The following is a 17,768-nucleotide window of genomic DNA, read 5'->3' on the forward strand; positions in this document are numbered from 1 at the left end:
ATATTGAATTATACTCAATGAAATGTGTCAGTTTTAAAAGAGTAATCACTGTTTCTATGTTTCTAAGTATCTAAGAGACTTGTGTCGTCTACAACAACTTTAAAGGATAACCACATGTAGCCATTGTGACCAGTTGTACCTGTTCCAGTTTTTTAAGAAGCTGAGCCTAAAATTAGCATCCCAGTGAACAGTTTCCATCCTCATTTTGTCTGTCTAAACAGACGGCTGATGAATCTGGCTGAATCAGTCTAAAAAGTTATTCTGGCTGATTCGCAATGTGAGATGCAGTTTTTTTTTCGTGGCAGTAAATCTCCAGTGAAATCCAGTTCCAACTTCAGAAATTTAAAGTAAAAATAATATATAGTGAAACCTAGGTAACTTTTTTTGTTTGAACTTTTAAAGTAAAAATAGACATTTTTTCATTAATAATTGCTTTCATACAGGTTAAGACATTATAATAATTAAAATTGTAGATCTTAGGGTGTGGCTTAGCTGTCTATTAATTTTAAAATTTAGTGTTGACATCTGACAACTAGCTTTATTTTTTTTTTGACATTTGGTAAATTACTAATCACATTACATATGTAAGATAATGAGTAAGAGGGAGACATAAGATATATTTTCTCTCTCTTCCTCTCTCGAGAATAAAAATGTTCCTTTTGTATATTTATTTAATATTATATATATATATATATATATATATATTATATATAATATTATATACTTATATAATATAATATATATTAATATTATTATTTATGTGATATGTTTTGTATTATTTATTAAATGTTCATAATTATTTTAGGCTTTTGTATTTCAAAATATTCACTGACAGACAACTGTCAATTTTGAAATCCGTTAGTATCATGTCTAATCGGCAAATCTTTTACGTGTTTGGTTCATATGCTGGTGTACGTGAGTTCGAATCCCAATACGAATTTCCCTTTTTATTTTTGAAATATTTAAAAACTTCACGTTAATGTTATTAAATATATGTAATATACGCAAAAATGCTAAATTTTAAAATAAAATGAAAATTTTCAACACAATCCGAGTTGTTGGTTTTTTATTTTTATCTTCGTAAAGTAAGTTATGTATATTGGCAGTTTTAAATACTTATGAATATTGCATTTTAATTTGTATTGTATTATTATATTAAATTATGTTGCAGTGTATTGTATTGCAATTTTTATATTAATAACAAAATAAACAATGAATTTTACTGCAGAGTATGTGTAAAAATTTTTTTTTGCATTCAACTCCTTTTATACATATATATGAAAATAAAAATATATAGTTTCATTAAAATATTGATACAATCCTTCATTTACTATACTCCTATTACAGGTCAAATGTTTATATACAGCAAACGATGCACCATATACCTATATACCTAATTATTTTTCTCTTTCTGCTCTCTCTTGCCTATAGCATTAAATATGTAATGATTGTGCAGATTGACTCCCATATAAATTTGTAACGGCGAACGCGTGTATAAAAGTATAACTTCTACCGGCAGTCCCACTGGACTGCCACACCCGTTTTTTTTAATTAACCTCTATGCATAGTTTCACTTAAAAAGATAATTTTTTATTTGTAAAAATTTATTTCTGCTACAAATTATCGCCCAGTAACAATTATTGTAAGTTCTTGTAGCATCTCCAACTTTTAGAGTGTGTAAAAGGATAGGACATAGTAAGTCTGTTTTTAATATTTTGTATTTTATTGTTATTATCTATATTTGTAACGGTTTTTGGTGAGACAACAATAAATGTGTAATTTTTTCTCTAAACCATTTTGTTTATTTATTTTAAAAAAGTTTCTAACCTCTTTTGTGTTTTTAGGAAGGAAGAACCTTTTCTTTCATCCAGTCTACAAAGCGGCGCCTATTTTAAATAGCTTTGAGAACCTTATTGTGTTTTTGTTTGTCCAGGAGACTCATGTACAGTCCATCTAATTTAGATAACGATTTACGTCATTATCTACGTCAGAGATTGAAGTTGACATAGTTGCCAAAGAATAAAAAAATCCTGAATCCATTTTAAATCAAATAGGTCACATAATTATTGCAAAAGTGTTCAACAACAGTATACAACAAAATAAATTAATATTTAATGTAAATAAATAGAAACAAAACAAGAGTTAAAAAATAATTTTGTTAAAAACAATTTGAGCCGCTTGTTTAAAAAACAACATCGTTTAAGTAATAGTAAATAATAAAAACAAAACTAAAGTGTCAACACCGCAACTGTCAAATAAGTGTTACCAATTTATGCCAAAATTTTACCTTCGTTCGATTACAGTTACAGTGTGTTCCGAACAAATGTTCTTGATAAAAACGCTTTATAATGCATTTATACAAATTAAATAAAACATATTATTGTGTATTTCTTTAAGTTAACATCAATAGAAATTTTTAAATATTATTTCTACGCGTATATAATAAAATATGTCTAGTGGCTGTAATGCCAGTGTACTCGGTAAAGTGATTCTAAAAAAGAACACACCTACACCCTAAATATTTCGTGTTGGTATCATGTGACCTCACAGGCTATGACGCCGATGACGTAAATCGTTATATAAATTAGATGAAGTGTAAGTACCCCTTTGTTTCATTTTTGGTAGTTACTCCATTTCAGTCCCTTGTCATTCACTTATCCATGACCCAGTTCTCCAAATAAACCCTGAGTGGCCGTTCACAACATTTTGGTTTGTTTTGCTTACCCTATCTCCACCTCAATAATTTCTGTCCCCAACTTTCCACCCCCTATAGTAATACCCTATGTGGTAGGCAAAATAATCGCTACAAAGTAATAGAATTTTATGACTTGTAAGTAATTGTTTGATAATAAAACTTTATTTTTCAGATATAATGGATTATGAAAGAGAGCAAGAAAGATTGTTAGCACTTTTTGAAGAAGTTTCGACGGGTGATGAGTATGATAATGAAGAGGAATTGGGAGAAGAAGATTCATCATCATCAACTAGCCTCTAACGTCCACTGCTGAACATAGGCCTCCTGCATGCTTTTCCACTTAGTCCGATTTTGCGCCATCTGAATCCAATTTGTAGTCACTCTTTTTATGTCATCTGTCCATCTCGTTTGGGGTGGACAGCTATTTCTGTTAGCTTGTATTCGGGGTCTCCATTCCAAAATTCTTTCTGTCCACCGGTCATCAACTGATCTTACTACATGACCTGCCCAGTTCCACTTTAGTGTTGTTATCCTTTCAATAACGTCTGCTACTCCTGATCTTTTGGTTATAGTAGCATTGGGTATTCTATCACGTAGAGAAATCCCTAACATTATTCTCTCCATTGCCCTTTCCGCAACTTGTAGTTTACTCACTGTTGTTCTTGTGAGTGTTAGGGTTTCTGCGCCGTAGGTTATCACTGTCAAAATACACTGATTAAATACTTTTCTTTTTGGGCACATTGGAATGTTAGACCTAAAAATATCATTCATCTTTCCAAATGCAGCCCAGAAGAAGATTATGTAGAAGAAAACTTGGAGGAAAGCGATACAGAATAGGAAAATGAGGAATTAGATAATGTGATAGATTTTGCCATTGGTCCATATTTTTTAGATAATAGAATGATAATAAAACAAAATGGGCTAAGCATATTGCCCCTAAGAACGTCAGAACTCGAAGTGACAATATTGTTCTGCAGCTTTCGGGTTCAAAACAATATGTCAGACAAAAAACCGATATTTGAGATATACAAAAATAATTTTCACACTAGCGTTGATGTTGGTATAAGTCTAAAGGGAAATGGTTTAACTCTCTTGGGAACAATAAAAATAAATAGAAGAGAAATTCCTGCATATTTCTCTAACAATCAAGGACAACCTATTGGCTCTAGTACATTTGGGTTTGGTTCAATAGGAACACTTCTTCTTCTCCATATGCCTTGTCCGTTCCGAACGTTGGCAATCAACATGGCTATTCTGACTTTGTTTACGGCAGATCTGAATAGTTCAGCAGATGACAATCCGTACCATTGCCGCTAGTTTTGGAGCCACGAGTGTCCTCTCCTCCCTGGACCCCTTCTGCTGTCTATTTTCCCTTGAACGATCAGCTGTAGTACTCTATATTTATTATGTCCCATAACGTGACCCAAGTATTCCAACTTTCTTTTCTTTATACTTATTTCTACCTCTCTCTCTTTACCTATCCGGCGTAGTACCTCTTCGTTGGTCACGTGCTCAGTCCAGGATATACGTAATATACGTCGGTAAGCCCACATTTCGAAGGCCTCTACTTCTTTCATCAATGTTGCGGTCATTGTCCACGCCTCCATTCCATATAACAAAACCGGGAATACATAACATTTCAGAAGTCGAATTTTGAGAGGTAGGGTGAGGCTTTTAGAGGTGAACATTTGCTTCATGCTAGTGAACGATGCTCTTGCCTTTTCTACTCTTATACGTATTTCATTCGCTTGTTCCCAATTTGAGTTAACTGTTGTTCCCAAGTAGATGTACGAATCCACGTGTTCAATTCTTTCATTGTCTAATATCAGTTGCTGTGGTGGTTGTTGGGTTTTGCTTACTAACATCCATTTGGTTTTTGGGATATTTAGTCTGAGTCCGTATTGTGCACTTGTTTTTTGTATCTTACTCATTAGGCAACTCAGTTCCTCCATGCTACTTGCTAGAATCACAGTGTCATCAGCATACCTTATATTATTAATTATTTCTCCATTTATCTTTATGCCTTCTGTGCTTTCCTCCAGCGCTGTCTTAAATACTTCTTCTGAGTATATATTAAAGAGAATAGGAGACAAGATAGAGCCCTGTCGTACCCTTTTCTTGATCTCAATTTTATTGGTCAATGTAGATCCTACTTTTACTTTAGCTGTTTGACCCCAATAGAGACTCGCTATTGTTCGAATGTTTCTGTAGTCGACTCCGATCTTATGGAGAACTTCAATTATCTTTTCGTGCTTTACGTTATTGAATGCTTTTGCGTAGTCTATAAAGCATATGTACACGTCTTTGTTCATATCTCTGCAGCGCTGGATGAGTACCTGTAGACTAAAAAGAGCTTCTCTTGTCCCAAGAGAATTCCGAAACCCAAACTTCGAATCTCCAATGTTATCCTCGCATTTTTTGCTTATTCTGTTGTAAATAACCTCGGTGTATGCCTTCGAAATGTGGTTAATTAGACTTATCATCCGATGTTGATCACAAGACTTTGCTTTTGGTTTTTTCGGTATGGCAACAAAAGTTGACTCTAGCCAGTCTTCAGAAAACTCCTCGCTGTTATAAATATTGTTAAAGAGTCTGACGAGTGAGTCTAGAAATTGACTGTTTGTTTCGCAGAGCATTTTCAATACTTCTCCGTATACGTTATCGTTGCCTGGTCTTTTGTTATTTTTAACACCCTTTATAGCATTATCCACTTCTGATTTTAGAATAGAAGGGCCAGTATCATCATTGCTCAGTGTATACCCACTAGGACGGTCATCATTAAACAGTTGTTCCACATTAGTTTCCCAGATTCTAACTATTTTGTCAGGGTCTAGTTGTAGATTTCCATTATCTTTCCAAGAGGAACACTAGTGTCATATAATCCAAAAAAAACAAAAACGTTCTGTTATATTCCACTATGCACCATACAGCCTGTTAAATGTTACAGCAATAAATTCCTTTTTTATTTACAATTGTCACATTCCAAATTCCACAAAGACCCGACGAGAAGTTGTGACAAATTAAGCATTTAGCCTTATGTACAACCACCTGAAGAATCAAAGCCAAAATGTCTATATACCCAAGACAATAAGGATTCGACTTAAGGAAATCTGTCATTTGGATGAAGATGTCGTGCCAGTTTAAAGAACTCCAGGAGCGATTGGAGGATGTGGTGACTGCGGATGGAAAAAATATTTAAAAAATGAACTATTATTTCGATTTGTAAGAAGGGTCTTTATTTGAAACATGTAAAACCAAGTTGAAATGACTGTAACAATATTCCGGCTTAATTTTATTATGTTTTTTGCCATCTCTTATTACTATTCTGCGATTACAGAAATTGTGGACTATTTTTTATGCTACGTAAAAAAATATTTTAAATAAACAAAATATGTCAATAATGTTAAAAACAATACAAATAATAGATTATTTTATTGAAATTTAATCGGCATATAAAAATCGGCAAAAAAATGCATCCAAAGGACTCTTTTTATCACCAGTGTAGTAGACCGTGTGCGACTACTCATTCATACACAAAATTAAACTGCGTCTACTCAAAGCTTAAGTACAAAAACATTTGATTACGTACCTGTATTTTAGGTTCATTAGCTAATGCCATCAATGTATACATAATTGAAACGGAAGTAGTGTCATGACCCTAAAAATAATATATTTTCCATTAAATTATCTTCTATAATATATATATATATATATATATATATATATATATATATATATATATATATATATATTTGATTACAAAAAGGAGTTCGCTAGGGGATTTGATCCACTCATCGATACTACACCACGCCTACGATAAAGAAATTATTTTACTTACCTCAAATATAAAAGTATCTAATTCTTCCCTGATCTCCTCCACAGTAATCGGGTTTCCATTTTGTTGTGAACTTAACAACACATCCAGTAATGCTCGATATTTTTTCTTCGAATAAGTCGGCCCATCTTCCAATTTGAAGGTTTTCTTTCTTTCAGTAATAACATTTTTAGAAAAACTATGCATCACTTCAATTGATTTAGTATTTTTCTCGCATAGTGAACTATACTGATAGATAGTGGGAGAGTACAGCCAGGGACGGATTAACCAATGCGCAAAATCAGCACCGTAGTCATAAAGGGCCTTTTTGTATGTGGCACAACTTGTATCTTCTCGTAAAGAAATGCCAAGCGATGTTTCTGCGAAAAGTAATAATTTGTTAAAACAAGTAGATTGAACTGTTTACAACTATTTTTGTTTTCCACAAGATTTGTATAAACAGCAATTTAACCCTTTCATAGGCGATGGGAAAATAAATTCCCACCATCATATTATTCGTTTTATGGGCGATAGAAATTAGAATTTCCAGACAGTATCAGTGCTGCCATCTAACCAAATATTGTTAAAGTTCTTGTATTATACTACATGGTTAGAGATAGAATCTGTACAAATAATAATTAGCATTTGTGTCGTTTTATGAGATCTAAATTCGTCTATTAAGAATTAGGTATGTAATAAGGTTTATTTTCTAGACACTACATTTAATATAAAGGTTATTTATCACTGTGATTGTTGCTGTTGTCAACTAATCGGCAAATATCTTGCAGCTATGTGGAATTCTGCTATAAACTACTTATACAACCTATCCGACAATGAAATCGTTTCCGATTAAGACTGTGATGATGAAGCCGAACAAGAAATGGAATTTTTGGATTGCACTGCAAACTCTGAAAATAATAGAAGCTGTTGCGCAAGTGGTAGAGATATGGCAAATGAAATTGTATTGTCTAATTTACCCCCAAAAGATGTTGTTTAATTTTAAAAGTAGACTCACAATACACAACATAATTGAAGTCAGGAAACTGATTACATTTTTAGTCAACAGATTGTTTTTCGTTAAACTCCGCAAAGCTGTTTTTAGTTTTAAAAATACGACAGAGAAATGACTTTAAAGATTGTTGGTGAAGAAACTCTACAAATGATTGTAGACCATGCAAAAAACCTCAATTGAAGAAGTAATTAAAATCAAGAACCAAGATCATCCAGTGCTTAAATAAAGTAGAAGAAATGCAAGCTCTCATTGACGTCTGGATTTTGATGAAAATTCATCAGCTTCCTCAATTCGGGTATAGCACAACAGTACATACACAGAAAAATCAGTAAAAAATATAGTTAAATTTCAGACACTATAACTCTTACACATGTGTATGATAACCTTCATAAAGTTATTTATATATTATATATTTATTTATATATTATACATTTAAGAATTTTTTCCTGTAGAATTTTCCGGATTTCCCAATTCTTTTGCAAAGAACTCTTTTTGACTGCTCATTAATTGTCTTATCCCATTATTAGTGATCTAAGTAACGTCTTCGTCCATAAAAAGACTAGATCTTATCTCATGTAAAAGAAGTAAGTCTTATTGTAATTATTACAAAGATGTCGATATATTCTCTTCTTGTGGATCCTCAACGATTTTTAGTTTGATTTTAACTTTTGCGAGTATTTCATTATTGGAGTATTTAAGATCTCGTTGCACAGAAGGCATCTATTCCGTTAAGCTATTGGGATGTGTATCTTGCGAATTCTTTAAAAAAATTTCAAATAGTTCTTCTAAGTTCACCGCAATAATTTTTTTCTTGTTTTTCTATTCCCTAGTATCATTTACTAATGCTTATATTTTATCAGTTGTCTATTCACATTTTTTTGTTATTCTCTAGTCCTATATGACACTGACTTCGTTTTTAAACGTCAAATTCGGGTGCTGATCCTCTATTTCAATGTTTTCGCTTTCTTCTATGGTTTGTTACTAGTTTTGTGATGTACGAATATATTGTGAAAAAGACAAAAGACCAAGAGAAAAATCAGTGGTTATCAAACCCGCTTAAATGTTTTTGTCTTTTATATTTTTATAATTGGCATTTTGATTCTCTTACGCGACCTTAGATTAGATCAGTAACGGTAATAATACGTATCATCAGTAGAGTCCAACCTATTATTTTCATAAAACGACCATAATTATTAGATGATAATTTTAGTAGATCGAAAAATGTGTTAACTGACAAGTATTTCTAAATAATAAAGTAAAAAGTAACAAGAATTAACTGTTTTTATATACACTTTCTGAAAAGCACTAGTACTAATGTCAAGTTTGAACTAAAAGGAAATGTTTACCCTACAAAAGCATTTACCTGCAACTGAAAATAATGTAAAATCTGTTATATGCTCCGCAAGATTTAGATAAGGTGCATCACATACTTTCTTTAATCTTTCAACTAAAAATGTAGTTTCTTTGTTGAATACTTCCACAAACTGATGAAGAATATCCATGTGGAATGCTGGAGTAAGTATCTTCCTCCTCTTGTGCCATGCAGATCCTAGAATATTAAAGGTTAAGATTAAAAATGATTAGTTGAAAAGTTTTTGTTGATTGCTTGAAACCAAAGTTTCCTGAAGAGATATTGAGTAAAAATTTTAAAATAAAAGATGGTCCAGTAGACTAACACGAAGCTTCATACTGCTCAAGAGAAAGCTAAAAAAATTGACAGTTTTTACCTGGTAGAAGAAATTCTTAATGTGACAATGAGTGCTTCTAAAAACCCGTAGAAATTTCGACTATATCTTCTGAGACACGATGCTTTGCTCGAGTTCATTAAGTGGTGGCCACTTTATTATAAAAACGTGTCTTCGTAAATCATCACTTGGAATAAAAGTACCCAAGGAAAGAAAAATAAGATTTCAAATTTCAACATACCATCACATGAAATATGATAGAAAGAAACCTGGCGTTAATGCTGCGAGTTCATTAACCCATTAATGCCCAAAATTAAATTTTTATTTTAAAACGAAATCAAAACTTCTGAATGAAATAAAGAGAGGTTGTTTTTAATAGAAATGTGCAATGTTTTTTCTTTGTAACTGTCTTTTTTTTTGACGTATGATTTATCATACGCTGTATAATGAAGGACACAGTATTTCATAAAACATTATTTATTTTCAAATTTTTACAACGCGTGATATATGACAAAACATTGCTCTGGATGAAGTCTTACATTACATTTAATGCATCGATATTGTGTACACATTGCTACATTTGCCACACCTTCGTTGTTTTTTAATTTTGTTCACCAAATGACCCCCATTATCCAAACGAATTTCGTCAGCAACATGTTTTGAAGATTTTGGACGTACTCCACGTGGCGTTGGAATATCTGGAGTTGTCAGCAGGGCCTCCATAATTCGCCTGTAAAATTCTAATAAAGAAATTGCCTCAATGTTGTGGTAAAGAAGCCACATGTTGACTATTGTCCCATTCAAGCAAAATCTAAATATCGCCCAATACCATTTTTTAGATCGAATTCTATATAAACCTCTTAGCTTATCGAATAAGTCTATACGACCCATTCCCTTGTTATACATTTGCAAAACGTTTGGTTGAGGGACCGCTATAATTTTCTTTTCTTGACCATCTGATACAGTTTCCTGTAGTAAATATTTCTGGAGCTGAAATATTAGTTGTCATAGTAACTTCATTATTGTCATTCCAGCGAACAAGAGTGAGCTGATGTTCTTCTCTATGTAAAGCGTGGGAAGTTCCACGAATGTTTTTTTATTTCTTTGAGTGGATTTCTCTTTCAATCCTGTCTTTTCTAATTCTGCAGATACAGTGTATCATTTTGATCTCTCAACCTTGTCAGTAAAGGTAAAAATGTAAAAAAATTATCAGTATAGATAACAGATTTTTGTGGTAAAAACCCAGCTTTTCGGTTACGGAACTCCTAACGAGTTACATTGTAATGTATCTCCACTTCCAGTATAGGGATGAAATTTTGCAAGGTAACCTTTATTGGTCGCAACGCACCAGAATTTATATCCGTAACGGATGGGTTTTTCTCAAATAAACTGCCTCATTGAATGATGTCCATTATACGGCTCCATGGCTTTGTCCACTGAGAATCTTCCGTTCACTGGCTGGAGGTAATGATGAAAACGTTTATTTAGATGGTCAATTAGGGGTTGAACTGTGAACGCTTTATTGATTTGTTGGTACAACGAATTATCATTAAAGTGTAAAAATCTATGAATCTGTTCAAATCTGTGTCGACTCCTAGCATTACTAACGAGATGTGAGTGAGAGTCCCCTTAACATTACCAATACACTCTCCTAAAAGGCAATGGGTGGTATCCAGGGAGAATAAGGATGCCAAAGTATTTATATAAATTATCAACGGACAAACATAAAGGACAGAATTTTTGTGAAGCGTGCTTTACCGTTTTTTTACAAAGATATTCCAAGAATTTTTCATCAAAAAATAATTTAAACACATCGATTGGCTTCAAATTTTGTTTTTTCCATTAATTTAGTGTATGGGGTTCCATATTGTTTTTGAAAAAATATCATTTATGACTCCCTTTTCCAGTTTTTTTTTTCTTCCCACTTACGATCGATTCTTTTCATAGATTTTTTTCTGTTTTCAGAATCTTGTGAAATTTCTGCAACCTCCCTTTTTTTTTGTTACCTGATTCGTGAGTTTCAGCCACAGTTATATTTGACAGCACTGTTTTCTCAATTGATATATTTTTTCGAGAAACAGCTGAAATATCCATGCTTTGAGATAGTGTACCTCGGTAAATACATTGAAAAGTGTAATTGAACTGGTTTTCCTCATCACTTCCGGTATCATCTCTGTCAGGATTATTTCCGTTATTTGGATAATGCAACGTGAGTTGAACTTCGTTACACTAGTCAATTTCCTGAGCCAAAGTATCGTCATCTTCTAAATTTCATATATTTTTAACAATTCCTCTGCATCTTTGGGATTATTAGGATAATATTTTTCGTCATTTTTTCTAAAACAGAAACAATATTGATTAGTTACCACGATTTCCCAGCGTATGATATATCATACGCAACAATTAAAGACCGTCAAAATACTCACCAGTATAAAGTTCAATACTATGTATGTCACTATATGATATTTAGAAGCCTTACTAGTTGAACACTACAAAAGATTTTTCAAAATAATTCGAAAAAGTCTTAAAAACTCTCCTAAAATGCAACCGGTGAACTATAATATAATCTAAGAAAACTTAAGCACAAAACTAATCACCCTTATAGATAAACAGTTACCTTCTAACATCTACTCTGTAATCTATATTGGGCAAACAACTAATGTTTACTTTTTTTCTGTCTAGTAGATGGCGACATATGTAACTCGTGTCTCGCGTATTACATAAAATACGGTGGGTATTAATGGGTTAATGGTGTCATATGTATTGAGAAGTTTAGCCTTTGAAAAATAACCGAAGAAGTGATAGTTTTGCATTTAACGAGAGTTTACTCTTTGGAAGTCCACTTCGGAAATAACAGGAAAACTGTCATTCCTAGATTTTTACTTTAAGATTCACAGAACTGGTACTTTATGTTTATAATGGCAAATAAAGATGTTTTCTGGCAATTGGTGTTTATCTTATTGAAAGATTGTTGATTTTTTTTTGTTTTTACTTGATTACAGTTAACTGCAAAAATGAGATTTCTGCAAAACATTAAAATGTAAATATTATACAATTATAATTTAAATTATTTATCACTAATTTACAGCATCGTATATAAAGCTATAATCAAATATGTATACTAAATTTCACGATTCTAATTGGTTACACAATTATTTAGTTTTTTTGCAGTCAGCAGTTCATACAAAACAAAATCATTAATCGTATTTAATCTTAAACCCATATGTAGCCCACATGACCACATCCAGATGCAGAGCTTTAATTAAATGGACTCCTGGTTGAAAAAGTTCACAAAACTACATAATATTTAAGAACCATCATAACGGACCAACTAGATCCAGACACAGAAATAAAAGGCATAATAGCAATGACTAAAAATACTTTTCTGAAAATGAAGATATTTCTTTGAAAAACCATCTCAGTTTAGAACTAAGACAAATAATGAATAAGTGCGATCTTTGGTATATACTCTTGTATAAAGCAGAAGTGTGGGCCCTAAAAGTATCAAGCATGAACCGAATTTTTTTTTATTTATTTATTTAATGTCGTCCGAACCACTGAGGTTATAGACGACAACAATGGGAAATACATAATAAAACAAAGAAAGGTTAGTATATTAATTACATACTAACATGAAAGAAGATTGATATATGCAATTTGTGATACAAACTAGATTTTAATTTAAATATCTTTTATGCCTATAGTCGTTAAAAACTTTATATTGTTGTTTAGATGATTATTGTCTCTAAGAAGCTCGCTTATATCGCTGGGAAGGTTGAGTTCTCATTTCCTGGAAAATTTGACATTCGGTTAAAATGTTTTACTGTACTGTTGGTTTGACACTTATTGCAGTATGGGGGGGTTGTCTCTTGTGATTCGGTAAAGATGTGTATGGCGGGTGTGACCAAGTCGAAGTCGAGTAAAGATGACTAGTTTTTCGGAACACTGCAACCATTTGTTTTGCCACGCAGAACTAACTATGCTTTTTAAACACAATTTTAAATCACTTTGTTAATGAATTTTAGAGCTTTAAGGATTGCGTATAGTCCTGCATTAGAGACATTCCAGTTGTTATGCAACTTAAATTTAGCATTATGCGTATTAGAGAAAATGGCTACCACCACTCCTTCCGTTGTTTTTGATTCATCTGTGTAGATCTGTCGGTAGTCGCTAAATCTATCCAGAATATCTTTGAAGCAGTTTATTAATATGGCTGGTGGAGATTCATGTTTAGTAAATTTTGATAGATCAATAGTCACTGGTGGTTTATTTACAGTCCATGGAGTAGTAGGGTTTTCGGAAGGATGGTATATTATCGGGAATATTATGCTGTATTTATGAAGTAATCGGTTAATTCATTTATAAAAAGGAGGATGGCATTGAGGGTGAGATGAGAAGTAATATCTGAAACGCTTGTCATGAACGTTATGGTAGACTGGGTTATCTGGAGAGGATAGAACTTTACAAGCAAACGACAAACTTAAAAAATCTCTTAAAAAAAGGTACCCAAAGCGACTCGCAGTCCCGTATTTTAAATTACATCTAGTTCTGTAAGAACAGATTTCTTGGCTGAGCTATATACCACTTAGCCGTAGTCAATTTTGGATCGAACTAAGGATGAAAAGATTCGTAGAAGAGTTGCCGTATCGTTGCCCCAGGTGATGATCGACAGTGTCTTCAAAATATTAATGCTTTGCTGTCAAGTACCTTTTAGATTTTTAATGTGACTTTTCCAAATCAATGTTTTGTCAAATGTAAGACCGAGGAATTTTATTTCTTTTATAAAGATCAGATTCTTACCATTCAATGTTAAAATTGCATTATCCTCTTTTCGCTTTTTTGAGAAGAGCAAGCATCTTGTTTTTTCATTAGAGAAGCGAGTTTCATTAGTGAATTCTAGATTTGTGCCTCTTGGTAGGAGAACCAAATCGTCTGCGCGCAGTCTTCCTTTAACTGGTTATTGACATTATTCCAAGATATCGTTAATTGCAACAAGAAATAAAGTTACACTTAACATCGATCATTGAGGAACTCCGTTTTCCTGGATTTGAGTTGATGATAGTGTTCCATTTGCAGATACCTTAAAAGTTCTGAGTTAAAGAAAATTTTGAATAAATTTTAGGAATTTTCCATTAATACCCCAGGAGTGAAGCTATTTTATTATACCATATCTACATGTGCAATCGTAGGCTTTGGATATATTGCAGAAAACAGCTAGACAGTATTGTTTGTTAGTGAGTGCTTCGTGAGCTTCGGATTTAAGATCAACTGGGTTATCCGTCGTTGATCTATTTTGACGAGCAGTTTTGCTCCGGTATAAGTAGTTTTTTTAACTTCCTGTTTTCGGTTTTTGAGGTTTAGGGATTCGGGTAATATCTGACCAAGATTTTGGAAAGTGGTACATTTGGTCATGAACCGAATTAAAACATTAGAAATGTGGATTTATAGACGGATGTTGGAAAAGATACCTTGGACGGCAAAGAAAACTAACGAGAAAGTAATGAGGGTCAACAAAGCTACAATTTACTAAAAACTCTTACACGCGACTGTTAGAATGTCTTATATTTGATATATATTTTGGGAAAATCGATATAGAATACTACAACTGATCCTTAAAAGCAAAATAGTAGGCCGTAGAGGTGTAGAAAAAGAGACAGGTGTCTTGGCTTAAAAACATTCGTGAATGGACTTAAATACCAAACGTAGAACAATCAATCCATGTGGCTATTATGAAAAGAAAGTTTACGCAAATTAGTGCGACATAATGTCTAATGTCACTTGCATAACAACTAGTATAAAAAATACTTACAGTCTGTCCCAAACTCTTCTTTCAGTGCGTCACTAATTTTGACGTCATATAGGATTTTAAGAATGTCGAGAATTATTGCATGACATTTTAGTTAAATTTGACAGTTGCAGGATCGTAATCTCTCTTTTTCTAATTGAAAATAATTTAATAATTTTAATATTAGTCTTTGTTCGTTCTCGATTTATTGCGGCATATAAAATATTTTTATGACAATAAATACAAAATTAAATTTTCACTGTAAAATTTCTGATAATACTAACCTGGAATGACAATTATCATTTTATCAGTTGACATTGTGCTGACATTGTGAAAATACTGTAACGATCGAGACAATCTGCGTCAAATTATATTTATGCGCATCATTGATTGGATATCTATTTAGCGTATTCTAAACTCCAACCAATTATACATCCGTAAGTAGAATTAGCTTAGGATAAATAATTTTCTAAGTTTTATGTATAATAATCACAGACTCACGTTTTTTCTGGTCACTTCTAGCTTAATGTGTTAGAGAGAATTCGATCAACTATGACGCACTGAAAGAAGGGTTTGGGACGAACTATATATGATATACATGATTTCAATAATACTTTACCTGTACTTGTTAGAATACCATTGCCCAGCCATGGATGCAGAAAATGGTAAATAAAACTTTTAGTTATACTTTTTGCATTGGTGGTCACCAACTAAAATGTAATTTATTCATGTAATTATATTATATTAATAATTAATTAATTATATTAATTAAATTTACTTATATATAGTACAACATGAAAATAAGGAGGGTGACGCAAACATATAACCGAATCTACTAATGGTAATACCAATAATTTTAATATAAAGTGTCGAAGGACAGATCTTAGTCGATATTCAGCGTTCAAAAGATAATGTGGTTAGAATAATTTTAGCTACCAATTTTTAAGACGTAAATGGCATGCCGGTCATATACCTCATACAAGAGTATTTAAGACGGAATTATTTCGAATACCTTTTCTTTTTAAGAACAAATAATTTTGGTCGCATTATTTCACAAATCGATTTTTACAGTGGTCTAACGAAGTTGTGATGGAATTTTTATCAATATATAAATTGATATATCCAACTAGTCGAGGATATCACAACAAAAGGCGTTAAATCCAATAAAGCTTCACAGGTCACACTACTGGAGATAAACATCACTAGGCGGCGCTGATGTTGTTCGATATTAGGAATGTATTCAATACGCTGCAGTGGAACGAGGTAATGATGGCAATGGAGGAGAGAGAATATCCTGGTTACCTGATGAATATGATGGCGGAGTATGTGTCCGAGAGAAGGATTATGGTGGAGGAGGGCACGATCGTCGACGTGATGGCCGGGGTTCCCCAGGGATCTGTCTTGGGCCCGACGCTATGGAATCTGGCATATGACGGGATTATGAACTGTGAAATCGGAGAGCGTATAGCGTCCTTCATTCCAGCACGGAATGAAGCTTGCGACAGAGAAAACTGAAGTCATCATTCTGAAGAAGAAAAGAAATAGGCAAAGTGTGGAATTACAATGTGCAAGGGCATATCTAACACCCAAGAAACACGTAAAGTACCTAGGAGTGATATTACATAAAAATGAAAAATGAGGAGAGCACGTGCGGGACGTGGCCCGGAAGGCTGCGAATAGTGCGGCTGCGTTGGGAAGAATAATGAACATTAGGGGACCTAAATCCGAAAAGAGGAGGGCCTTACATGGCTTGTGTTTCGTCCTCTACGCGGCACCAGTCTAAGGCGGGGGGGTAGAGATAACAGTCTATAGGAGGCTCATGACACGAGTGGATGCAACCGGTCTGTTGCGAGTGGCATGCGCCTACAGGACTCTGTCTGCGGCAGCCTTGTGGACCATCACTGGATGTGTTCAGTTGGATGATTCGGCGGTGAAAAGAAAACAGCTCTATGGGAGAAGAAACCTAAACCTTACTATGGCCGAGAGAAGACAGGAAAGGAAAAGGTCAATTGAAATATGGCAAGAAGAGGGGAACAATACAGAGAATGTGGCAGAGTGGACAAAGATGCTGATCCCGAACATAAGAGATTGGGTCTACTGTGGCCACAGGCGACTGGATTATTTCCTAACGCAGGTGCTCACGGGCAACGGATGTTTTGGGGCCTACCTCTATACTGTTGACAATCAGACACTGTGACACATATGATGCTAGAGTGCAACAGATAGATAGTAGAAAGAAACAGAATGGAAAGAAAAATTCGTGTGAATTTTGTTACAATGAGAGAAATGATTGAGGGAATGATTTAAAATAAATCAAGTTGGACTAGTATACACAACTATATCCATGCAGTTATCAAGAAAAAGGAAGAGGAAGAAAGACAGCTGGACCAACGGCAAGGGTAAGAGTGAAAGATGCTGGAAGTTGAAGCTAGAGAAGTGGGTCATACTGTATGAGTTAGATAGGCGTGAGTCAGACTGTGGGGAATGAGGAAATGGCCGTCTGGGAATGATGCCGTACTAGGAGCGATGAGGGTCTTTCACGCGCTACCTGGAACGAGACAGTGAGCGTCCTTGCTGACAGTCTGTGGATGAATGAATGTAGTGCTTCGGAAGTGATGCCGGCCTTTCAGCGGCCATTCCGCTTCCTGATCGCTGGATGACAGAGGAGGGTCTAGTTTAGCAGGAAGGTCAGGCGGCGTCCTGGACTGAGATGTTTTTTGAAGACTACAGACACCGCCTCTATAAAGCCGGAAAAAAAGGGCACACTACTAAACAAA

At 33.8% G+C, this 17,768-nt stretch overlaps 1 protein-coding gene across 1 annotated transcript in view; it reads right to left on the minus strand.

Moving 5' to 3' along the window:
• LOC140435687 (uncharacterized) overlaps nt 1-17,768 on the minus strand; it is a 113,606-nt gene that overhangs the window by 76,659 nt on the left and 19,179 nt on the right. The window contains exons 3-6 of the mRNA XM_072524408.1: nt 15,611-15,701; nt 8,885-9,070; nt 6,534-6,889; nt 6,285-6,353 (exon numbers count right to left, since the gene is read on the minus strand). Of these exons, the coding sequence (XP_072380509.1) occupies nt 6,285-6,353; nt 6,534-6,889; nt 8,885-9,070; nt 15,611-15,701 (702 nt within the window). The remainder of the gene's footprint in view (nt 1-6,284; nt 6,354-6,533; nt 6,890-8,884; nt 9,071-15,610; nt 15,702-17,768) is intronic.

Source organism: Diabrotica undecimpunctata, chromosome 3, assembly GCF_040954645.1.
Source record: "Diabrotica undecimpunctata isolate CICGRU chromosome 3, icDiaUnde3, whole genome shotgun sequence".
Lineage (NCBI taxonomy): Eukaryota > Metazoa > Arthropoda > Insecta > Coleoptera > Chrysomelidae > Diabrotica > Diabrotica undecimpunctata.